Source organism: Anomalospiza imberbis, chromosome 24, assembly GCF_031753505.1.
Source record: "Anomalospiza imberbis isolate Cuckoo-Finch-1a 21T00152 chromosome 24, ASM3175350v1, whole genome shotgun sequence".
In the NCBI taxonomy this organism is placed as follows: domain Eukaryota; kingdom Metazoa; phylum Chordata; class Aves; order Passeriformes; family Viduidae; genus Anomalospiza; species Anomalospiza imberbis.
In genome coordinates this window covers 6,175,124-6,199,151 of record NC_089704.1, presented here as the reverse complement: position 1 = coordinate 6,199,151, position 24,028 = coordinate 6,175,124, and the positions used below count along the sequence as shown (strand labels likewise).

General features: G+C 51.5%; 1 protein-coding gene across 11 annotated transcripts in view; it reads right to left on the bottom strand.

Annotated features, from left to right (window-relative positions):
• The window catches only part of NCAM1 (neural cell adhesion molecule 1), a 90,550-nt gene that overhangs the window by 18,752 nt on the left and 47,770 nt on the right, over window positions 1–24,028 (bottom strand). For 4 of the 11 annotated variants that reach the window (XM_068172173.1, XM_068172178.1, XM_068172179.1 and 1 more), the window contains exons 3-15: window positions 23,685–23,903; window positions 22,234–22,377; window positions 21,333–21,470; window positions 20,797–20,914; window positions 19,949–20,118; window positions 19,080–19,222; window positions 15,197–15,226; window positions 11,224–11,374; window positions 10,577–10,761; window positions 9,998–10,094; window positions 9,186–9,356; window positions 8,430–8,561; window positions 7,454–7,468 (exon numbers count right to left, since the gene is read on the bottom strand). In XM_068172173.1, the coding sequence (XP_068028274.1) occupies window positions 7,454–7,468; window positions 8,430–8,561; window positions 9,186–9,356; window positions 9,998–10,094; window positions 10,577–10,761; window positions 11,224–11,374; window positions 15,197–15,226; window positions 19,080–19,222; window positions 19,949–20,118; window positions 20,797–20,914; window positions 21,333–21,470; window positions 22,234–22,377; window positions 23,685–23,903 (1,713 nt within the window). The remainder of the gene's footprint in view (window positions 1–7,453; window positions 7,469–8,429; window positions 8,562–9,185; window positions 9,357–9,997; window positions 10,095–10,576; window positions 10,762–11,223; window positions 11,375–15,196; window positions 15,227–19,079; window positions 19,223–19,948; window positions 20,119–20,796; window positions 20,915–21,332; window positions 21,471–22,233; window positions 22,378–23,684; window positions 23,904–24,028) is intronic. The other 7 variants (XM_068172174.1, XM_068172183.1, XM_068172181.1 and 4 more) reach the window with 3 other exon arrangements.

Here is a 24,028-nt window from a genome sequence, read left to right as displayed (position 1 = left end):
CTGGGGGTGGTCCCGGACAAAAAGGTGACTCCAGAAGTCCTGGATCGTAACAAGCCAATTCCTCCCTGGTTCTCACCACTCCTCCTGTGGCCGGGGCAGCAGAAGAGCAGGAGCTTGCCTCCCTCCCCCCGCTGGGCTGTGCTCAGAGCCAAGTGTGGGAACCCCAGTGCCGCAGGAACTGCTCTGCACCACCCCACGCTCTGCTGCAGCTGACTCCATCTCCAGCAAGTGCCTGGCTCCATCATTTGCCTCTTGGTTTGCTGGGGATCAGCAGCTCCTGTGAGCTGAGCTTGGTTAAAGCCTTGCCAGGCCCCCAGGAGCTCGCTGGGAGGAACGAGGGGCTCTGGCAGGAAAAACTCCACAGCACCTCTGCTGAGAGCTGTGTGAGGTCTGGCTCCCACCATGGACTCCGGGTGTGCCATTTCACAGGATTTATATGCAGAGTTTTATACAGAGAGAGGATTTTATGACAGCACTTTATAGAGAGAGTATTTCATAACACAGCTCTCATTCTAGCTATGCTTAAGTTCTACTCACAATAAAAAGGAAATGATTTCTTAAATCAAATTGTGACATACTCCAAATAATCAGATTTCAGAGAATTCAGGATTATTTTGGAAGGCTACTGAACATGTACAGTGGGGATATGTGCACATATCTCAATATAAATGTGTATTTTATAGGGTCAAAATGCTGCTAAAGCAACAGGAGAGAGGGTGCTCCCAGAATGTGAGCCCTAATTTCCCATCAAATTCCAGTCTGTGCCTGGTACCACAGAGAGGCAAAAGGATTTTGGCCTTTGGTGCTCATTCCAGAGGTTTTTCAGCACCTTCCTAGGACAGTTCCTTGCTGGACTCTGAGAATGAAGAAGCAAATGACTGAGCCAGGTGATTTTTTTGTTTTTTTTTTTTTTTTTTTTCCTGTTTTCCCTCCGAGCTTTTCCAGCTCAACGCAGAGGATTGAAGTCAAGTTCTTCCCATGCAGACAGTGACGAGCACCTCCTCCAAAAAGGCTCGGTGGGATTTTTATTTTTTGGAATTTGGAGATCCTGGAGGGGAATCCTCACCCCAAAAATCTAGGCAACCAATCAGAACAAAGTATTTTACCTTCTGTTCACCAGCGAGGACGACATCATCAGCACCATGCAAGCCACATGACAAATTCACATGATACGCACGCACATGAGTTTGGTTGAAAGGAAAGTGGAGGAGGTCACATGGAAAATACAAAAAAATTAAAAAACTGATGTAAACAATGGGCAAGGGAAAAAAATCAACAACAGAATTACAGAGTAAATAAAAATAGGAGCAAAATTAAATTAGCCAGCATATATCAGAAACACTGGGAGGGGGGACAGTAAAACCGCCTGGAAAATAAGAATATTAAACCACAGCAAGCACTGAGTTATGGCCTTGTGTTAGGCACAGCTGCATCACTGCTTAGTCATACAAAGAACAAAAGGGACAAAAATCATTGTAGTGTGTGCCAGGACTGCTGGAGGAATCCACAAAACTGCTGGGAAGAAAAAGGGAATATTGTTATTCCGAGGCAGCGGAGCTGAAAGGGTCACAACCAGCCCAAAACGAGGACAAACCGTGGCACCCCACACTGGTGTGTCCTCCCTCTGCAGCACAAACGTGCCCCTCAACAACAGCAACAACTGCAGGAGAGAAAACCCTGCTGAGGTGACCACGGCCAAGGACACTTGTCCACCAGGAGCTGCAGCTGGGTGGGCTCAGTGGAGCCAGCTGGCCTTGGCACCGAGGGGCTGGGTGGGCAAGGGGGGCTCTGCCAGCCAGGAGGAATCCATCACCAGCGGGGCCCAGGGAAGGCAGCAGCTGCAGGGAGAGATGGGGGAGTGCAGGGACAGTGGCAGGGAATGAGGAGAGATCAGCTGCCAGCCCTGAGCACAGCACCGAGTCCAAATTCCCGTCCCAAATCACTCCAAAACTCGCATTTCTCACGCTCGTGCCTCTGTCTCATCCTAATGAGGCTACTCCACAGTGCTCTGGTAGTTCCCTGCTAATTTGATGTATAGAGAATTAAACCCTTAATCTTTTGGGTGCTTGTCTCTGACAAGATTAAGGACAGGCCATTACCAGGGAAAAAACTGATGGCACAAAATGTAAAATCCATTTGTTACAGCCAAGCTCTCAATCCATTCTCTTTAAACACAGGCTCACAGAACTCTGGGCACTGTGAAGAAGGGAGGTTTAAGAGTTGCTGTGAGGTTGGCTGGAAGGAAGATCCCTGTCTTCTGATCAGGAAGAAACCTCTCCCAAACTGCAGTAAACTCAATATAACCCGAGCTCTCAAACCAGGCAAGAGAGGCGGCCTGTCCTCATGAGAGGAGCTTTAGGTAAAGATCAAGGGCAGAGCTAGCAGCATAAATAGCATAAAATGGTTTGGGTTGGAAGGAACCTTAAAGATTTCCAGTCCTAGGCAGGGGCACTTTCCACAAGCCCCCTCCAACCTGAAAATAAATCCCCTTTTTCAAGTGAGCTCAACCACTGCAAGGCAGAGCAGGTCCCAGAGCGGAGAGAGCTGCAAGAAAAACATCAAAACTGGTACAGAACTGTTTCCTGGTGCAACCTCAGAGGGTTAAATCCAAGGAGAGACATTCCTAAACCTCCTCCATGCCTACGGACATCTCCCACGTGCCACTGAGCCCACGGAGCCCACGGCCAAAAAGCCCCAAAGTGGAGAGAGCCCTGCAGCCTCATTAGGTTTCTGTCCCTGCCTCCGTGGTGCCACAGGGCAGCTCTCATTCCCTAATTGCTGCTGGTTTCATTCACTGAGCCCCCAGGGGAGGCCAGGGGAGAGCACAGATCACTCCCAGCAGCAGCAGTAATTAAATGATGCAGAGCTAGAGCAGCATCTGCCCCGTGCCACTGCCCTTTCTCTGCTGCTGAATTTCTCATTTTCACAGGCTGCAGCACAGCCCAGCATACCAATGTGGGCAGTGCTTGCAGAAATGGAGTGTACACACAAATAACAGCTCTGCTCCTGCTCTCAGCCCGAACCCCAGTGCGGGGCAAAAGGGAAAATTTCCCCCTCCTCCTCCTCCTCCTCCACACACAGCCCCTGCGCCAACAAAACTGCGGAAAATGTTTATCATTAATTAGCTCTTAGGAGCCTTTCTGGGTAAAGAATCTTCTTTTTCAGAACAAACTGTTCTTTAAACATGAACCCAACGTTTTCCCTCCAAGGGGAGCTGTGTCCAGCCCACACAGGAACAGCCAGAAGGGAGTCTCTGCCTGCTGAGGAATAAAGGATGATTAGCAGAGCCTGCCTTTGCCCTCTCCAGCCCATCCTCCAAGGCTGACAGGAATGAAAAGGTCTCTTCAGCCCCTGAGTGCATCACAGATTGGGGTTTGGCACTTTGGGAATAAAAATTACTGCACAAGGAACACGCTGCTGGTGGCCACTGGCAGGTAAAGGACATTTACAGTCACCATGAAACATGCCAGTCATAAATGCATGCATTATAATTAATTACAAATTCATTTGACTGGCCACACTCTCCTCTCCCTCCATCCCAACCCCCAAGACCATCCCACACTTCATGCTTTGAGTGTTTTCCATTCACAAAACCATTTCTCAGCCCCCTCAGGTAAATACCTCAGTCACCTCCCATTCCACACACACACTTCTTACTATTGCAAGTCACAAGAAGAGCATTTGGCTTGGCAGGGATCAATAGTTATTCAGAACACACACATGCACCAGGTAAATCAGATCTTCACTCAGTGTTTTTCTTCTCCCCTGACCACCCAGCCAAGGGAGTCTGAATCCAGTCCCCATCTCAGATACGGAATTTTCTGGAAGCCGGAGGCCTCTTTTAAGGCAAGCAGGGCCCTGGGATCTCTCCTGCACGGTATTTTACCTCCTCATTTGCATCTTCTTCCAGCATCCAATATCCTACTTTTAATATCAACTGTATCTCCCTATATTCAAAGCAAACAGAGCAAGGCAGGGCAGCAAGAAAATAATTTAATGCCCATCCCTTTTGCAAAGGCAGCTTTAACAGAAAAATGGGGAAGGTGATTCCTCTTTCTCTCCCTCTGTGCTTTTTCTAAACCTCTTATTCCCATTTTTCAGCCCGTGCTTGGCAGAACGGGGGGAAGAGGGGGAAGAGTGGCAGCGTGCTGGGATGTGAACATGCTCACGCAGCACTCTGCTGTCACCACACAGCCCAGGGTGCCCCAGAGCCCGGCGATTCCCGGGATACCCCGGGCTCCGGCAGCACTCCAGGCACGGGCAGCAGCCCCAGGTACTCACCCGGTGCCGCGGGGCTCGGGGATGCAGCGCGAGGTGGGGTCGCTATGGAAACAGAAGGATGCACAGGGCACGGTCAGGGAACCAGGGGGTGACAGCAGGGAAACAGAGCAGCTTTAAGAGCAGGGGACTGAGGGGCACAGCCAGCCCCGGTGGCAGGGCTGTGTCACCCACGGAGGCTGCAGAAATCCTGCCCTGCTGCTGCCTGCCAAGCCCTGGGGCAGGGAGGGGGGTCCTGGCAGCCCCAGGGCCCTCCTGCCCTGAGGCTTTGCTCATCCCCAAGGGTTCTGAAGCTCCAAACCCCCATTTTTGCCTCCTTTTGGCCCCACCCTGCCCGTTAATGGAACACTTGGGAGGCCTCTAGGGGCAGCTCCTAAGGAGATCTGAGCCCCTGCTTGTTCCCACCTCCCTGCACGACACCCAGGAACACAGAGAGAGGAGGAAAACAGGGCTAAGAACCCTAAAAATGTGAACACCTCGGGAAAGAAATGAGTTTGGAGAGAAGCCTGCACTGCCCAGAGCACAGACTGTGCCAGCACTGACACCAGGACTCCCAGGGCAGAAGGACAAGGAATGTCTTTGCTCCAAAAGTCCTGGGAAGAACCCGGCAGGAGGGTCAGAGGCTGGGAGGGATTTCTCTGTTAGCCCCCACAAAACCAAAGGAGTTCTCACTGCTGTGCCCCCAAGAGGCAGGGACATGAGCAGGGTAAATCAGACCTTGGGAAGCTGCAGAGCAGCTCCAGGGAGAGAGAACTGGGAGGGGGGGAAACCCTCCAGGGAAGCAGGAGAACGTGCAGGGATGTCAGAAATGCAGCACACGCGGTGAGGGGATCATGCAGAGCAGCCAGGAGGGAGCAGAGCCCTCCTGCCATACTCACTGTCTGCTAAACGGGAGCTGGGGGCAGCAGCACTGGCTGAAGAAAGAGAAACCAGGTGAGCAGAGGCAGGGGATGGCTGGAAAATGCTGCCAAAAGCCAGGAAATGAGGAGGTGGGGGGCGTGGGGGTGGTTTCAGTGCTGGTTTCTACACGGAGGTATTTTGGTACCAGCCCCACACACGCTCTCTTTGAACACTTTTGGGTTCAAACCTTCCCCCTGTTCCCCAGGCCTTTGTTTGGCTTCAGGTTTGTAAGGAAAAGGAAATGAAGAAGAGCAGCAAATGGTTAAAATGAAAATACAAACCCAGGTCAACTCAGACAATCTCCCAACCTCCAGAATTCTCATCTGTGCCACTATAATCCATAATTATCACTAATTATCTCATGGAGAGGACCTCTCAAATAGACAGAAACTTCTTTTTCTTATTGAGGGAAATAAAATAAAACAAAATGACTTCAGACTTATCCCAGCAGGCATTAAAAACTGTGTCAGGTTTTACGTTCAGACAGAAACTTTAAATAACTGGGCAAGGAAAACAAGTGGCTTTGGTTAATCTGAGCTGTAAAATTCCTGAAACATCTCTGTGACCTTCAAATCACATTTGAGGGGACAAAAATTCCTCCTGCTTGTGACTCTGCCCACAAAGAGGTGATTGGAATTCCAGCAGAGATGGCAAAAAGGCATTTCTGTGGTGCCATTTCCTCAGCCAGGGTCCCAGATGGGCTCTGGGAAGGAGCAGAGAGAGCTGGGGACAGCGCCCAGGATGAGCCCAGCTGCAAAGCCTGCAAGAGCAGGATGGGACTGTAAATGAAAAATGAGTTAAAGGAGGAAGAACTGCAGCCTACCCTGCAGCTGGGGAGCACAGAATGACTGACAGCCCGTTGCCACATGAAAATTAAAAAAAAAAAAAAAAAAAAAAAGAGCAGAAGACTCCAGTCCAGAAGTGCTGGAATGCTCTGCAAAGCCACCTATCTGTCCCCAGGTGATGGCCATGGGGCTGGGCACACAGGTCTGCTGCTGCAACAGAGCTGTTCGTGCCCTTTTTCCTCTCTTCTCCACTGGATTTCCCCCTTTTCCTGCAGCACTGCTGGGGATCCCAGCCCTGCTCTCCCTGGGGTTCTTTATCTCCAGTTCAGAAGGGCCCCAGTCCTCAGCCTGGGCTCTAACCCTGACCACCATCATCCTCACATCATTTTTTTATTGTTGCTCCTGGAATTAACAGGATCCAAACAATCCCAGACTGCACAAATGTTCTGGAAATGCCTCCCAGTGGCTCCCTAACTGCTGCAATTTGCAGCCCTGCCTGTCCATCTGTCCATCCATCCTTCCCCTTCCTGCTCCACCACAGCCAAGCTTTTGTCCAGTGCAGTCTTTAAGGGGAAACGGCACAAGCGCGGTTCAAAATTTGGGTTCAAAATACACCTATTTCAAAAATCCTCTCCTGTTTTTCGCTTCAGGAATCTCAAAGAAGCTTCTTCAAGCTTGTCCTTGTAATCTTGGGAATAGCAGCAGCTCCCCACAGGATGCATTGATAAATGGAATGATGATCACTGGGATAAAGAGGTTTTTTTTAGCTCCATTGATCAGGTTTGATTGGAAAGGCACAAAGCTATGGAGCCATCTCCGTATTTCACTCACAATTACACAAATCCATCACATTCCTGACTCATTTTGCATGGGGAAGTGGGGAACATGCCATTTTTTAAAAATTTAGTATGAGGTTTATTTATTTAATCACACAATCTACACAAGTGCTGGAAGACTGTCCAGTGGTAAAATCATTAGTGAGAAGAGGAAAAAAAAAAAGAATTTTTTCTTCACTTTTGTGCTTTCAAAATTGCGGAGATATTCAAAATTTTGAAGCTTTTGGTTGGCTCTGGTCTAAACCAGATCTGCAATTTAGCTGAACTGATTTCCCTGAATTATCTCAGTATCATTAAAATTGAACTATTTTTAATGGATTCATAAATATGAAGCCTTCCACTACTCCACTCTGAGTCAATAAGCTAACTATTATTATTTTTATTATTATTATGATTAGATAATCACTACATTAAATATTTCAGCTATATGCTGCAGAGCACAGGCAAAGAGTTAACCCTAATTCTGTTCTAAAAAAGAGCAGAGTGGCTACTCCAGAGTGAGTGTTGTTAGGAAATGGACACTACCAGTTACTCCAATCCTACAGCCCCTGAGAGGAAAAAGGCACTGAATTAAAAGCTGGAAGTTCTGGGTGTTAGAGGAACACTCTAAAAACACAAAGAGAGAGAGTGAAAAGAAATGCAGAGAGCACTTACGTGGGTGAGGGATGCCTGCAGTTTATCCATGGATGGGACACAGACCAAAAACGAAATAAAAAGACAGAGATAGACACACACAAACAACAAAAAAAAAAAAATCAATGTAGAAGATGTGAGGAGACAGAGAATGTGGAGCTGGAAAGTCACCAGCCCAGGTGTGCCCTGCTCAGCAGGGATGGGCAGGGCCTGGGCTCAGCTCAGGGGACTCCAGACATGCTCGGGGTGGGCTGGAACGGCCAGCCCTGGGTCCAGCAGAGGGGTCTGGAGAGAGAACTCCGGCAGAGGGCTGGGAACGACAGTCCAGGGCTGATGCAGGAGGAAAGGGAAAGCAGCACGGCAGAACACCTCTCCCTGCCCGCTTTGCTCACGCCCCCCTGCCCACTCCACCTTCAATCGCTTTCCTTTCTCTCCTTCCCACCGTGACGAGCTCCCTGGGATTTAATTCTTTCCTGGAAGAGGAGGGCAATGCTGGGCCACAGCAGAAGATGGAAATGGCCCAGGCAGAGCAGAGAAGAGCCCGAGGAATCCATGGAATCCCCTCAAGAGCTGCAGGGCCATGTCAAAGCAGGATGTGCAGAACAGAGCAACCCTCCCTCCCTTCACCTTCCACAGCCCAAGGCCAGTCCTGTGCTGAACACCTTAATGTGGAAAACAAACCATCCTTGTGACAGTGACATCACATTCTCTGTGACCAAAACCCTTCTCAGCTGCTTCTTCTCATTAAAATTCTCCTTCACACAGCCCCTTCCCCTTGGCACCACCAAGGTTGAACTGGAAATGCCAACCAGCGCTAATAAAACTCCTCCGCCTCCTCCCTTCAAAGAAGACTTTTAATTATCAACAAAACCCACTCCAACCCGAAACCACAGAGAAAACAGAGGGTGCAGCGAGGTCTGTGAGAGAGAAAAGGTGAGATCCATGCATGGCAGAGGCTCCAGGAGAGAGAAGCAGAGGAAGGCTGGGCTGTACTTACGGACTGGCTGTGTCTTGAACTCGGCGGGCAGGCTGAGCTCCCCCACGCCCTTGCCATTGACTGCTGACAGCCTCACTGCATAGGTGGTCTCAGGCTTCAGCCCCGTGATGGTCACTGTCCCCTCCACGTTGGCTGGGGGGGGGAAAAGCAAAGAAAAAGCTCAGGACTCAAAGAAAGAAATGAACAAACTTTGTTTTCCCCACGCGGGGAGAAAAGGGACAAATAAAAGCTGGGATCACACCGCTCCAGTGGAGAACTAAAGTAAGAATTTCAGCTCCACGTGGGATTGGTGGTGGAAAGTTCAGCTCTGAAGCAGAACTCTCCCTTTTACAGCCCTCCCCAAATCAAAATTATTTTGCTTTATTTGACTGCAAGATGGATTTTGTGCCGTGAGCACTGCTATAGATCACTTCGACTCTGCTGGAATAGCAGAGTTTATTTTCCAAGGGGGACCAAGGGGCGACAGATGAGGGTTCAAAAGCCTCCTGTGGGAAGCAGCAAGTAAAAACTATTATTCCAAGCACAAGGTTCTTCACCCTGCTTGGACTGAGCTCTCAGCAAAGCCAAACCCTCACTTCCAGTAGAAAATTCCAGGTGCCACTCACCCAAATGTTTAAAAACTCGCAGCAAATGTTTAAAAACTTGTCTGGAGCCTCCAACCTGAACCCTCCACCCTCCCTGGCTTTCCCCTGCAGGAAAGTCAATGTTTTTTCGGTGCTGGAGGTGAAGGAACCAGGTTTTTTGGGTCACTCCTACCTTCCTTGGCATCGTAGAGCCTGGAGTGCCAGTCCCCCTCGCCCAGGGCCCTCCACTCCGCCTTGTACTTGAGGATGGGCACCCCGCCCGTGGCCTCGGGCTCGGCGAACTCCACCTGGGCACTGCTGGAATAGGGCTCCACCCTGCCGATGGAGGGCGAGGAGGGCGTGTCTGGGGACAAGGGACAGCAGTGGTGAGACACAGAACTGGGGAAGGAGCTTCAGGAGCAGCTGGGAACATCCAAGAGGCCCTGGCTTCGTGCAGCACAGGACAAGGGTAGGGCTGAGCCTCGGAGAGGGTTCAGGCAGCTTTTAGAGATGTTAATTAGTGCACAGATCTTAATTTTGGCTCCTCTCTAAGAGGCTGGAGACTCCCAGTTCTGTCTCCAAAAGAGAACAACCAGGGCAGTGCAGCAAAAGCATGCTGGATGCCACCCTGTCCCCACTGTCCCTTCCACAGGGCACTGCAGTGCAGAGCTCCACCATCCCCAAATGCCCCCGTGGCAGCCCTGGAGCCCTCCCAGGGCTGGCCCAGCTCTGAGATCCTGCAGTTCAGCTGCTGTGAGGGGGTTTGGCTGAGCTGGGGTACACAAATCAAAGGCCCCAGCTCTGACAAGGCTCCGGGAGCACAGAAAGGAACAAGCCCCTGGAGAAACAAGGGACCAGAGATGCTGAGGAGCTCCAGCCCAGCAGGAAATCCACCAACAGCCTCTTTGAAGGCAGAAGTTGCTCTCCTGCTGTCCCAGCAACACGAACCAGCAAAGCAGGGCCACTGTGTCACCTGCTGGCACACTGCCTGCCCTCCCCGCTCACCTGCCTGCACCAGGATGAACTCGGAGGACTCCTGCCCGATGCGGTTCACAGCCGTGCAGTTGTAGTTCCCAAAGTCGTTCTCCGAGTCCGGGGTCACCTGTGGGGCAAGGAGGTCTCAGGCTGGGACCACGAAACCCTTTTCACTCTGCCAAGGCACCCTGAATTTAGCTGGGGAGAAGCTACAATGAAACCCAGGTGTTTGTGCTCCCAGGGCTGCCCGTGGGGGAGAGAACTGCAGTGGGCAAAAAGCAGAGGCAAGCAGGGGCTTTCTGAAGTTACAACAGATCGTGTTTCAGTTAAAAAGCCTATTTAAGGCCTCTAGATAAAAAATAATCCACAACAATTGAGTATCTTTTATTTCATGAAAGTATTTTGTACTTTCAATAAGTGATGCACAGTGTGTCTTCTGTTACCTGATTATCTTCCATTTCCTGCTCCTCTTTATCTTCTCCAACCTGATTTTCTCAGAATTTATATGCTAGAAACACCACCCCAACTTCATTTCTACCAAGAGGACAAGACTGAATTCCTTCAGCATCAATTATCTGATGGCACTGAGCCCTCCTGGCTTTTCCTCACCTCCAGGTAGCTTGCTGAGGGGGTGTTGTAGATCTTGATGTTGCTGTAGTTGGAGCTGGGGAGGAGCTGCCCATCCCTGAACCAGGAGATGACAGCACTGGGGTAGGCAAACACCTCACAGGTGATGTTCACTTGGTTTCCTTCCCAGGTGTACACGGCCACAGGGCCCTGGAGCTTGGGGGCATCTGAAAGACACATTTGGGAAGGCAATTGGAGGCAGCTGAGCTCCCAAAAAAGCCTCCCTGTAAGGATCCCTTGGCTGGAGTCCACCCCAATGCGGGAAAGGGAATGTAATATTGGAAATGGGAACTGTCCTCTCATCCAGGGCGTGGGGAACGTCTTTGGCTGAAGGGCATAAAGAGAAAACCTGCTCAGCCCCGCGGCTGCTCCTGCAGCCCAGGACGGGGCTGGGAAAGCTGTTCCAGGGGAGAACTGGACCCCCAACAAACGGGACCGCAGCAGACCCGTGGGGAGGTGCCCAGAGCACCCAGGCTGGAGACAGGCAGAGAGAACCCCCTGAGAGAACACCGGAGAGAACAGCCTGCAGCGTCTCTGGACACCTTCCCCAGCCCGAGCTGCTCCCGCACCTCACCCTCCTCACCCTCCGGGAAGGACCCAGCCCCCTGCAAGCCCCCCCAGGCACTTACAGTGCACCTCCAGGTACATGGCCTGCGAGTCCTGGCCGATGGTGTTGCTGGCCGTGCACACGTACTCGCCCGCGTCCGTGTACTGGATGTCCTTGAGGGTGAGCGAGGAGACGCGCGCGTGGCTGCGCACCACGATCCGCCCGTCCAGCGTCTGCAGCACAGCACGGCACGGTCAGAGCCCAGCCCCGGCCCCGGGGCAGCCCACGGCATGGCACACGCCCTGCCCCAGCCCCAGCCCCAGCCGGCCCCGCGGCACCGGGATCCCCTCACCTGAGGCCAGGTGAGAGCACCAGAGGCAGTTCCCTGTCCCACACTGTGAGCAGCTCTGGGGGAAGGGGGAAACATCAAAAGGACCACCAAAGTATCAGCCACTACATATCTGAGAACACTACACGTCTGAGAACAAAGTCAAGCTTCTCCCCAGCATGGGAACTGCAGAGATCCAGCTCTGGTTAAAAAGTTTTGGCAGCATGCAAAGAGGAGGGGGAAAAAGGAAAAAAAAAAAAAAAAAGGAAACCTCCCCAAAAGCTTCCAGTGAGAGAATCCAGCCCTTCCTGTCCTCTCAGCAATACTGGTTTTATCTCAGTGCCCCTCAAATGGGTAAGGAAGAACAGATCCAGAGCTCGGAGCTGAATCAGGCAAAAAGCAAGCTCAGAACTTTCACCTGAACGTGGCACCGAAGAGAGGAAAGTGCAGTGAAAAGGGCAAGAAAGCCTCCAGATAGACAGCCCTGCCTCTAGAAAATTCCAGAACCATTTCCCACATGCAACAGAGTGTGGGGATGCCACTGACAGAGAGAAACAAGGAATGTAAAATCCTAGGGGATTGCCAAGGGACTGCACCCACCCAGCCACCCCAGGCTGCGTGGTTTTCCTCTCCAGTTTGTCACCAAATCCAAGAAAACACAAAGCCAGGGACTCCTCTCTCCCTCCTGCTGCTTCTGCCTCAGCCTGGAAGCTCTCAAGCACCAACTCCCTCCTCTCATTTCTGATTTTGCAGCACAAACACAAGGGAATAAATTTGGCACCCTCATGGCTGTGCCTTGCTGCTGCATCCTGCCGCTCTCCAGGAGCATCTGTTTCCTTGGAAGGTACAGGACAAGTGCTGACACATGAGTAAAACCCTGAGGATTTCCAACAGCCAAGTGCACAAAAAGCAGCTCTGGTATCTCAGGTGTCAGACCTCTGGGCCTGAAGCCTCTCTCAGTGCTGAGACTGACGAAGTTTCTACAAATAAATGTCTTTTGTCACCTCACTTAGCTCCAGTAGCAGCTCATGGGCACCGGGCCAATTTCAAACACACAGAAATAGTATCTTTTGATGACACATAAACAACTAGGTGTATTTTTCTCCTCTCTTCTTCCCTGCTGCAATCCCTGGCCAATGCCATGAGCTACAGACTCCATCCCTGTCCTGGGAACAGTTATTCCATGGACACGTGGGGCTGTGGGCATCACTTCCCAGAGCCTGACATGAACTGCTGTGGTACCACACAACCAAAATCTGCTTTCATCTCCCTGCCCTGGCTGACTGCACTGCTCTCCTTTTGTCTGACTTTGGATTTCCCTGCAAACCCCAGCCCATTCCAGCAGCACCCACGGGTGCCAGGACTCCAGATCTGGGGGAATAGTCTCAATATTTGTCTCTGTGACCGCACCAGAAGAGTGGAAGGGACAAAATACCAGTGTGGGATCAGCACAGGTGATTCTAGAAAAGGCAATTTTACACCCAAATGTCTCCTGCCTTTCTCCCCACCTCCTCAAGATCCAGCACAAAGGGGTGCCAGGAAATCATGGTCAGTGATGATTTCATGAGCAATGAAAATAAAGCTCTGTTTTTTAATGCAAAAAGGCATAAGGGAAGAAAAAGAGAGATCAGGAAAAATACTCTAAGGAAGAGAAAAACACCTAGCCAAGAAAGCACATTCAAGTTTTCTCTCTCCCTGCTGCAGCCCACGAGCTGCTCTGGCTGCTGGAGACAGGACAGGCAGGAATTTGGGAGCCAGATGTTGACATTTGGAACCCTTTTACCCAAATCCCCCAACTGCAAGGATCTGGGCTAACAAAATAACAAAATCCTAGTGCTGGGGAGAGCAGCTCAGGGAATCCCTCCTCAGAACAGAGTAGGATGCTCTCTATGCTGCCAATTATTGCACTTTATCCTGAGCCACTGTAGGCGTTTTCCCCCAAATTCTGGCCATGCCCTGGGGCACAGCCACTGTGATCACAGCTGGCCAAGAGCTCAACAGCTCAGGGCCAAAGGGGGAGAGCAGAGACAAATAAAATGCATTTATTCCCCTTCCCTTCACCTTCTGGAGCTTTCAGGCCCTTCCCAAAGAAGCATCCTCGGATAATTGTGCACAGTCCTGTCTGCTCCTCAGCCACTTGCCACACCCTCACAAAGCCCTGAAAACCCCGACCCCAGGCAGGAATTCCACTGAAGGAAGAGGAGGGGTCTCTCCTTGCTCTGTGCTTGCAGTGCAGTGTTTGATATTTGTATTTAACGGCAGCCCTAAATACTCCTCGTGCTGCACCCATTCCCAGGTGCCAGTTTGGGGTGTGACTGAGGGTACCCGGAGATGCTGCCAGGACTGACTTCACCTCCTCACCCAAAATTCCTTCAGTAAAAGTGAAATACTTAGTGCCAAACATCCCCTGACCTTCAACCTGCTGCTGGAATCCACTGCTAAAAGCCCCCATGCAACTTTAAAGCAATTTAAAAGCTATTTGAGAGATATCCTGCACCCCACTGGGGAATTTTAAGACACAGAGGCAGTAAGAAATTTAGAAACAGCAAACTTAATAGTATTAGTGCTCATATTAATCAAAAAGCTGGAGAGAGAGAGCACAGAGAAAACACTGGGGCAGGGACGGGACAGCTGTGACAGGAATTCCTGCGAGTCCTGGAGAGATGCAACTACTCAAATTCCAAATTCTCCATTGCAAACTGCTCTGAGTATCTGGTGCCTCCACCTGCCACAATCCAACAGATTATTCTGAAGGAAGAATGGGCAGGATCTCCTCAGCCCCCCATGAAACACAGCTGGGTGGTGCTCAAGTTACAGCTCCACTTTGTTCAGTCTCTGGGATTTAGGCTGGCTTCAGAATAATTTAAAAAATCAGAGCCTCCACAAAGTTGATCCTAAAAATACAAATCCAAGTCACCCAGTTCTGACAGCTCATTTTGTTCTCCACCTGACCCCTGTTATTTGCTTGGGAACTTTCCTTCTGGTCCATTTTGAAGCAAGAGAGCTACAAATCAGCTGCATTATTAGTAATATTGTTATTATTACTATTATTATTAAAGCACAGCACTGAATGTGAAATAAAATCAAACCCCATTTGCACCAACCCCAGTCACTGCATTATCCCACCTCCCCCTCGCTGACCCTTGCAGATCAAAGACAAATGAAAATAATTGAGCAATTTGGAGCATTTTCTGGAGGAATGCCCCTCGTGCAAGGTTTCTCTGCATTGACTTGGAAATGGAACATGATGCAGTTTCCTTTTCAGAGAAGGTCAAACTGAAGGAGTGCCATGAGCAAATAGGTGAGTTGGCTGGAGCAGAGGAGGCTTTCTTGGGGAAAAATGACTTTCCCAAAATACAGGTTGGTGTTAATTCTTCCCTCTCTGAGAGAGAGGATGATTCACACTGGCAGCATAGGAAAAAAAATGGTGAAAAGAGCATTTTACATTTGCTTTTAATTTTAATTGCCTTCGCTTTAATTTTTAAGTGACAAGCAGAGTTCCTCACTCCCAACACAGCTGCTTTGCTCATCCAAAAAATGCATCACTACATGCCAAGCAATTTCTACCTCTAGAAGCTGCTTCTTGTATGTACTGGTATTTAACTGGGCCGGATTAATGCTCGTTTAGTTGGTTACTGCACTAGAGACTTGTTAATCTGTAATGCTTAGAAGAGAAACCAAAATCCAACAACCTAAGAAGTTTGCTAAAGGTCTGGTAATCTTATACCTCTTGTTTCTCGGGCCGGGTCCACGAAGCCTGGAGAGAACAGATATAGAACACAACAACAACAACAACAGAAAAAAAGCAATAAAAGTTTATCAAAGGTTGCTTTCAGGTACCAGTGTCTGCAGCACATTGAGCTGTGTGCACATGCAGGCTCCAAGCTGAGCATCTCCTGCGTGGGGGGGATCACAGCTTCCCTTTCCCATCAGTTTGGGCTGGCATTCACCATTTCACAGCCTCTGCATTGGTCTTTAAACGGCTAAGCAAAGGCTGATGGCACCTCAAGACTGGTTTATGACATCAGTGACTCTTTCCTTTGTCACATCTCACCTTTCCTACACACCTGGTGCTCAGGAAGTGGCTCTGGCCACTGAATTGCAGAGGACAGACCTGGTGTTGTGCCCCTGGTCTGTTTGCCACCCCACACCGATTAATTAATGCTGATTAATGTGCTCATCATGCATTTGGAGCCCTGGTTCCATGCAGGCTGTGCCAGGAGGAGGAGCAGCCCCAGAGCTGCAGAGGACCCCCAGCTCCAGCTCCCTGTGGTCAGGGATGGCAGCACCAGGCCCCTGCTGGGCTGGGGACAGCCCCACAGCAGTGAAACATGCCCAAACCTGACTTTAAAGCAAATATTTCCCACTCAGAGAAAGCCACCAGCAGCAAGGAGCACGCTGCACCCTTGGGCTGCAAGGAGCCAAACTGCTGTGTTCCATTTGCCCCCTATAATTGACATTTCAGCTATCTCCTGGTCTCTGTTATTTCAACTGATCCCCTTCAGTTCAGGAGTCAAAAATCACCTGCTGCCATGAGAGCCAGGATGGCACCACTGGCTGTGGGCCACGGGGACATTGTGGGGGTGTCACAGCACACACAAGTGACAGGGATGGAGATGGAGGCTCAGGGAATGAGAACCAGAAGCAGAGCCCTGTGAACACTGCGACACTGAAATACCAACAGATGGGACACACACCTCTCTGACAACGCCTCTGCTGAAAGCCAATGGTTTGTTTGTGACTGGGAGCCTGAGGTGGAGCTCACCCACCCTGCAGGGGCTGGGGCACTCCCAAGACCTGCTCATTTCTAGGTGCACGTATCCTGCTGAGCAGGCAGCCCAATATTCCAGAATAATCCCTTTGTTCAGTCCCAGTTATGGCCTTGTGAGTGCCCTGCCACTCCCGCTCACTGCTCTCTGCAGTCTCAGCACAGGGAGACACTTTTCATCCCTGGGTGTCAACCCAAAGGAAGATGAAGAAGGAAAAGAGCCCATTCCCAAACGCTCAGAGCTTCTCTGCAATGGCCCTCGGGAGGGGAGGGAAGAGGCAGAGCCACATTCCCCACCCCAGAGAATCCCAGACTAACTCTTCCTCGCCAGGACAGAGACAGAGCAGCTCCACCCAGCAGCACGCAGGGAATGAGGGGGGAATCCAAAGCCTCGTGCACCCTCAGATTCCTAAATTGTTAAAAACTCATCCATCTGCTTTGGCTGCCATCAGCACAGAGCTGAGAGAGGCTGCAACAGCAACCCAGAAACCAGAGGGAGGATGGGCTGGGCTGTTTCTAGGACAGCACAGTGCACTGATGGAATTTACCTGTCAGACACCTGAAATTCAGCCAAGCCACTCAGATCCATGCAGGAATCTGCATGCTCCTGCTTGAGGAACAGGGAGCCTTGTGGGGCAGCCCTGGGGGAAAGGCCCAGTGACAGCACAGGGGCTAAACTGCATTTGGGATGCAGGAGGGAGAAATCAGAGCTGACCCCAGGAGATCCAGCTCTGGATAAAGGATCAAGGACCTGCAGTGTGCTTCCCTCCCCTCCCCACAGGCTGAGCTGCTCTGCTGGCTCACAAACCCAGCAATGTCCCCACAACTGCTCCATGGAAGGGTGGCTGAGCACTCAGAGACTGGGACAGCCCAAAATCTGCCAGGAGACACAGCTGAGCTAAACCTTCCTTTTTCTTTGGGGGTTTGGGTAGGTTTTCCAGAATGTTATGGGAGTTAAGGCACCTCTACACCTCTAAAAACCTACACTTAGGGATGATTACAAGAGCAAACAACGTGAAGCAAGAGAGAAGCATCCAAGTACCTGGATAATAGAAATATTCAAAAGTAGGCTTGGTAATTCTTAAAACAGCATTGTTTGTCCTGCATCAAAGACCATCCACTTCCCGGTGCTGTCCCAGAGAAAGTGGAGAATAAACTGAATATATGCATTTGTAACAGAATATTTAATAGAATTAAATATTCTAATAGAACTTGTAGTAGAATATTTATAAATCTGTTCTGACCTCAGGATTTTCCGGACATCTGAAACGTTTCCCTCAACTTAGAGCACAAGAGAGAGAATGAGAAAAGTACAAGACAAACCAGAACAAAATGCACACACACACACAATAATCCAGCCTAGAAAGTGCATGGGATATGAAAAAATAATGTTTGCCCTGAAGGTTTGAACCAGCACATGAACACATGGCAGTACCTCAAACCTTGGCTCTTCCCCCATCTCAAAGTGTCAGAGCACGAACATTTCCCTTGCTATTGATCACCAAGCTGAGAGCATCAAGCAGAGTCTCAAAAATCAGCAAAAATTAGTTAGCAGTTTTGCCACTGAGCTCGTGGTGGTTTAACTGGGCTGCACAGGGAGTCTCTCCTACCACTTGATTCAGCTTTTGCATTCTCCTCCCTGCCCAAGCTCTGTCCATGGCTGGCATCCAAACTCCAGAGCCAGCAGCACTGGAGCCCTTGGCACCCCCCAAGCTCTCCAAACAGAGACAAACCCATGAATAAATAACCTCAAATCCTGCCCAAACACGTCCCCCAGTCAGGCTGCAGCTTCTGCAGGCACTGGGAACCTCCCCCTGAACATTGCAGGGATTCACAGCAGCCCTGGGATCCGAAAGATGCTAAGAAAGAAGTGAAGCTGGAAAACTTTGGCACCCTGATTAATAAAGTTACACATGAACAACGTGGGGAGGGGCTGACGTCATGGGGCAATTAAAAAAGCTCATTTAGGAGCTGCAGGGCAGGACAGCAGCTGTGGGGACAAGTGACAGTGGACACCTCTGTTGCTCCAAGACTTTCAAAGTGTCACCTGCTGCCTCCACACTGAGCCAGAACCCCTGGCATGGCCAAGGCAGCTGAGTCCTGAAGCATCCTGCTATTAGGACATTATTAATTAGCAACAACTCCTCACTCCTACTTCTGTCTAGGCATTCTCTGGCTCCAAATTCTGCCTCCTGATCACTTGTGAAACATCTCCAGTACAGCAGCACACCCCAACCTCATCTAATTAAAGGAGCTGTCGCCAATAACAACACCAGCACTCTCTTTCAAGAAGAAAAAACTGCTAATTATTTTTGCCTTTTAAGAACAAAATGGTATTGATGGGATCAACAGAACAGGTGAGCACAAAAGGCAGCCAGGCTTTTGTGCTTCAGGGATGTGCAGTGCCAGAGGACAGCACGGAGGAGGAATGAACAGGCTCATTTTGGATCCACTGCATCCTGGAGAGGGAGCAGCCCTCGCCCGCCACCTGCACAGCACGGCCAGCTCTGGGATCAGGGAGCTCATTCCCGCCTCCCAGGAGCTTCCTGCAGCTGTAGGACTCCTCTGAAGAGGGTTTAGGGTCTCTCCAGCTGAATTCACCCCCAGTGAATAGAGCAGGAATTACAGGACGTCTCCCCAGCTGTTCAGAGCCAAGGTGGCTCGTCACAGAAGGGCACCTGTGCCACCTGTGCCACCAGGTGTGGCTGTGAGCCTGGGCCCTGCACGAGCAGGGGGAGCAGCAGGACCTGCACGTGCACCCACATGCAATTCCAGGCCAGGGACAGGCAGGGACGAGCTGTGCTGACCCCACAACCCCTGGGGGCTTTGGGAAGGGTTGTACCTTCTCCTCGTTGCTGATGTTCCTCGTGGAGGTTCTCCAGGTGATGGAGGGGATGGGGTCCCCCGACGCCTCGCAGGTCAGCGTGATCTGATCCTCCAGCTCCATGGCTGTCTTGTTCTCCACGTAGGTGATTTTGGGTTTGGCTGGGGAGGAGAAGAAAAGGAACCTTTGCTCAGGTGGGGCTCAGGGTGAAGCTTGTCTGCCACCAGCAGTGCTGGGAACAAGCAGCACTGGGCAGAACTGGGACCATTTACTGCCAGCTGGGGAAGGAGCAGAGGGACTTTTAAGAGGGCAGAAGTGAAGGACCTGAAAAACCTCTTCTGCTCACTCTCACGGCCGAGGCTCCTAAGAGAGGACCCAGTTGAGGCAGTACAAATGCTCACCCCGGGATTACCAGCTCCCTCTTCCACCTCCCTGCCCCAAACCAGCCCTTTGCTAAGCAGCTTGGTCAGGGGAGAATTCCACATTCCTGAACACTTCCAGATTCCTGGGAGGCAGGAAAGCCCCTGGTTCACCCCTACCAGCCTGAGGTCACTCCCAGAGTGGTGGGGTGGAGCTCACCTCCCCATCCAGGCTGCAGCAAGCCCCACTCAAGTGCCAAAGCCCTTTTAGGAACAGCTTTGTTGGATCAGGACTCAGCCTGGCAGGCCTGGAGGATATTTCCAGCAGCCTGTGGGTCTGACCCACCAGCCCTGCCCGTGTCTGAGCAGACAGGAGCTGGGGTGAGCTCCCCCCACACACTCAGGATGGCAGAGGTGCACAGCTGGGGATAAGCCCCAGCAGGCATTCACTGGGATAAGCAGTTCCCCCAGCTCCCCCCAGGGTGAGCAGCACCCAGTTGGGCTGCCAGGCTGCCAGGGGGCTGTTACCAAACACTTTGAGGTGGATGGTGGCATCGGCCTCGCCAGCCTTGTTCTCAGCGATGCAGATGTACTCGGCCTCGTCGCTCTTGTCCACCCTGTGGATGACCAGCTCGGAGCCATCCGAGTTGAAGCTGTATTTGTCCTCGTCCTCCACCTCCTCCACGGGCTCTCCGTCCCTGGGGGCACAAAGCACACGGGGCTGTGGTGGCAGAAGCCATCCCAGGCTGCTTCAGGCTTGTTCATGCAATTATTACACTGCAGCTCCTCGTGCCCAGAGGGACCAGCCCCTTCTCCTCTCCCTGTGGGCTCCAGAGCTCAGCTTGAGCCCTATTCCCAACCTTTCCTGCCCCAGGGCTCTTGGCAGATGAAGCTCTCACCTCCTGGCACACCATGGAGCTGTAACCCCACCAAAGGTGGTTTCTTGCCTACCAAGGCACCACTCCAAGCTGCCATCAGCTTTTCCGGGTCAATTTGTGCTCCTAACCTTCACCAAAGGCTGTAGAATTCCAAGAACAGAGTCCCTGGAGTGGCAATCACTGCCTGACAGGGAAATGCAGGAAGCTGGGAGGGGACACAGCTGACCTGGCTGAAGGACTGAAGGAATTCCTTGTTCTGCTTTGCTTTATTAAACTGTTTTTATCTCAACCAGCAGGATTTTTACCCTCAGATTCTCCCCCCTGGGTGGGCTCTGTGCTCCCAGCCTAACTCACAGCAGAAGGTGGCTTCAGCCCCATCACAAGGCCATTGCTGTGAGCAAAATCAGCTCATCCCAGTCAGAACATTCCCTTCCCTCCAGCCTGGCTGTGCAGGGGAAGCACCCCCAGCCCAGCAGGACACTGCACACAACATCTTACTTTGTCCAGGTCACGGTGGGCTCGGGAAAGCCGTCGGCATCACAGGCCAGGGTGACAGACTGGCTCAGGTTGGCAGTGGCGTTCATGGTGCTCTGCCTGGCACGCACCGAGGGAGGGACTGCAAGAGAACAAAGCCACGGCTGAGCTGGAGAGGACAGAAGGTGTGAGCCACAGGGAGGCTCCCTGTGCCCCTCTGATGGCACCAGTCAGCCAAACGCTGTCACCACCAGCTGCAGGGTTTAACCAGCGAGTCTGAGGCATGTCCGAGGTCATCAGCACAGAGGAGAAAGGGCACTGGGTGGGGAGACACAGAAAAACTCAGCGTGATGGCCAAAACCACTTGTGAGTAACACCAAGCTCAGTTCCTCACTCTAAGCTTCAGGTGTCTCGAGGTGTCCTTTTCCTGTAAACACCTGGCAAACACTCCCTGCATTCCTTGGACATTTTTTGGACACAGCAGAGGAAGAGGATGGTGTGACTTTGAGGCAGCACCTCCAGCAGCAGCCTGGGGTGGGGTGCTGCTCTGAACCCCTCACCGTTCACGATGACCTGGATGTCCTTGAAGTTGATCTCCCCACGGGCCAGGATCCTCCCCTCACACCTGTAGGTCCCCTCATCTGTCTTCTTGATGCCCCGGATCTGCAGGTAGTTGTTGGACAGGACGATGAACCGCACTGCAGAGGACAAAGGGAAGGGAAGCTCACTCCAGCCTTTCCTGTCCTCACCCTTTCTGGAACAAAATCTCCCTCCCCACCATGAACTGGAGATGCTGCTGTGGCTGGATCTGCTTCTGCCAAGGAAGAAACATCTGTGGAGAGCAGCCAAGTGCTCTGGTGCTGTGCTGTGCTCAGGGAGGTGAACAGATCAGTGCTCCCACAGACAGGGTTACACTGCATCACAGCGGCCAGCCAGCAGTCTGGGACTCATCCCTCCTGCCCAAGGGCTCCAGCCTCACTACCTGTGTGCCAGGTGTGGGAAACCGGCTCAGCTGGAGTCTGTGCCTCTGCCAGCCCCTCTGGACAAGACTGGCTGGAGCATTTGGGAAGAAAGGGAAAAGTTCTTGCAAGGAGCTTTCAGCCCCTTTTCCCTGATTTGGGAAGAAAGGGAAAAGTTCTTGCAAGGAGCTTTCAGCCCCTTTTCCTCAGCAAGGGTGTCACAACATCCAGCTTTTCTGCCTGGTGGCACTTCTTTGATCTGTATTTTTTCCCCAGGATTCCTTGTATTTCTTTTTTTTTCCAGCAATGGCCTGGTGGCCATTTCAGTAGGAACATGATTGCCCTGCCACTGGCAAACCACAGCACCCGGGATGACTAAACTCACATCCCATGGCCTCGTGTCAGGCACAAGCTGCTTCTCCTGTCCTTTGTGGCCACCAGCATTCTGTGTGGGAGGGAGATGGACATCTGACCCCGGAATGGACGAGAACCAAGCCCTTACCATCCTTTTTTAGGATGACATCCCTGCCTTTGTGCTTCCAGATGATGGTGGGGGGCAGTGAGCTGACCACGTCACACACGATCACAGCATCGTCACCTTCCTTGAATTCCTGAGGGGTGGGAGCGTTCTTGAACATCAGCTTTTCTGGAAACAGGGAAAGGAGAAGGTCACTGCAGCTTTCTCAGCACACCTGGAGCTGTGCTCCTGCCTCCAGCCTGAGGGGAGCAGAGAAACCCCCAAATCCCCAGAAATCTCCTTGTTCCCGGGGGAGGATGAAGGTCTGAGTGAATTCACTGCCCACAGCACCTCCATGTCCAGCCCTGTGACCACAGGGGGCTGAATTACCACTCTGAATAACCCCTGCTGCAAGAAGGGACCTTGGCACTGCTCGGCCTCCCAGCAGGGAGGGAGAAGCTGCTGGCAGGGCTCTGCTGGAGCAGCTGGTGGCTCTTTAGAGAATCACAGAATAATGAGGTTGGAAGAGAGCTCTAAGATCATCAAGTCCAACCTATCCCCTAACACCACAACTAGACTATAGCACCAAGTGCCATGTCCAGCCTTTTTTTAAACACATCCAAAGATGGTGACTCCACCACCTCCCTGGGAAGACAATTCCAGTGCTTTATTATTTTTTCAGTGAAAATTTCTTCCTAATATCCAAACTGTACCTTCCCTGACGTAGCTTGAGACTGTGTCCTCTTGTTCTACAAACCCTCTGGACGTGTGGGCCCCTCTTCCCTCCACACCAGAGCTGTGTGTCACCCACAACAGCTCCTCTCCCTGTTACTCCTGCCAGAAGCACCAGCATCTTCTCCTTCCCCTTGCTCTCTGCCCCTCAGAAGGATTTCAGCCGTGGGGCTGCTGAAGATGCCCTGATCCTCCAATCCATCCTGGTTCCCACGTTCCCCTCCTCACCAAGAGAGAAGGCAGCATCTCAACTCCCCCTTATTGGTTGGGATCTTTAGCGTGGGAAGAATGATGTGAAGGACTCTAATGATTTCAGAAGGTTAATTAATTAATTATTATACTATATTAGACTAACAAGAACCATTACTAACTAATTAGAAAACCTGTGACTCTCTCTTGAGAGTCCCGACACACACACACACACACGTACGTGGATCTAACTGGTCAATGAATTTAGAACACCCTCACCAGTATCTAATCAAGCAATCACCTCGGGCAAACAATCTCCTACTAGAACACATTCTACACTGGCACAAACAGAGAGCAGCGAATGAGATAAGAATTGGTTTCCCTCTCTTTTCTCTGCTTCTCTCAGGAGAAATCCTGAGAAAGCTGAATCTCTCTCTGTTCAGAGAGAATACCACACCCCCTTTCCTTTCACCCTCCTCCAGCCCTTCAAACCTTTTCCTAGGAAGGCGAAACAGTTTCCTCCCTAGCCCTGCCTCACCAAGAGTAAGGAAAAAGCCTGGGAGGCGCTGCCTTACGGAAGATCTTGACATTGACGGTGGCCTCAGAGTCGCCCTCCTCGGGGCTGCTGACCACGCACTTGTAGATGCCGGCGTCGTCGATGTTGGCGTTGTAGATGGTGAGGGTGGAGGAGAAGTCATCGTTGCGCACCACCGAGATGCGCTGCTGGTTCGGGCTCAGCCGCTCCCCGTTCGGGGAGAACCACGAGATGTCCTTGAACTTGGCCTCGCCGGCCACTGCCGGGGGAGAGAGCTGCACAGTCAGGCAGCACGGCCCCACACGCCCAAACCCCACTGCTAAGGGTCTGCCCCAAACCCCACTGCTGAGGGTCTGTCCCAAACCCCACTGCTGGGCTCTGTCC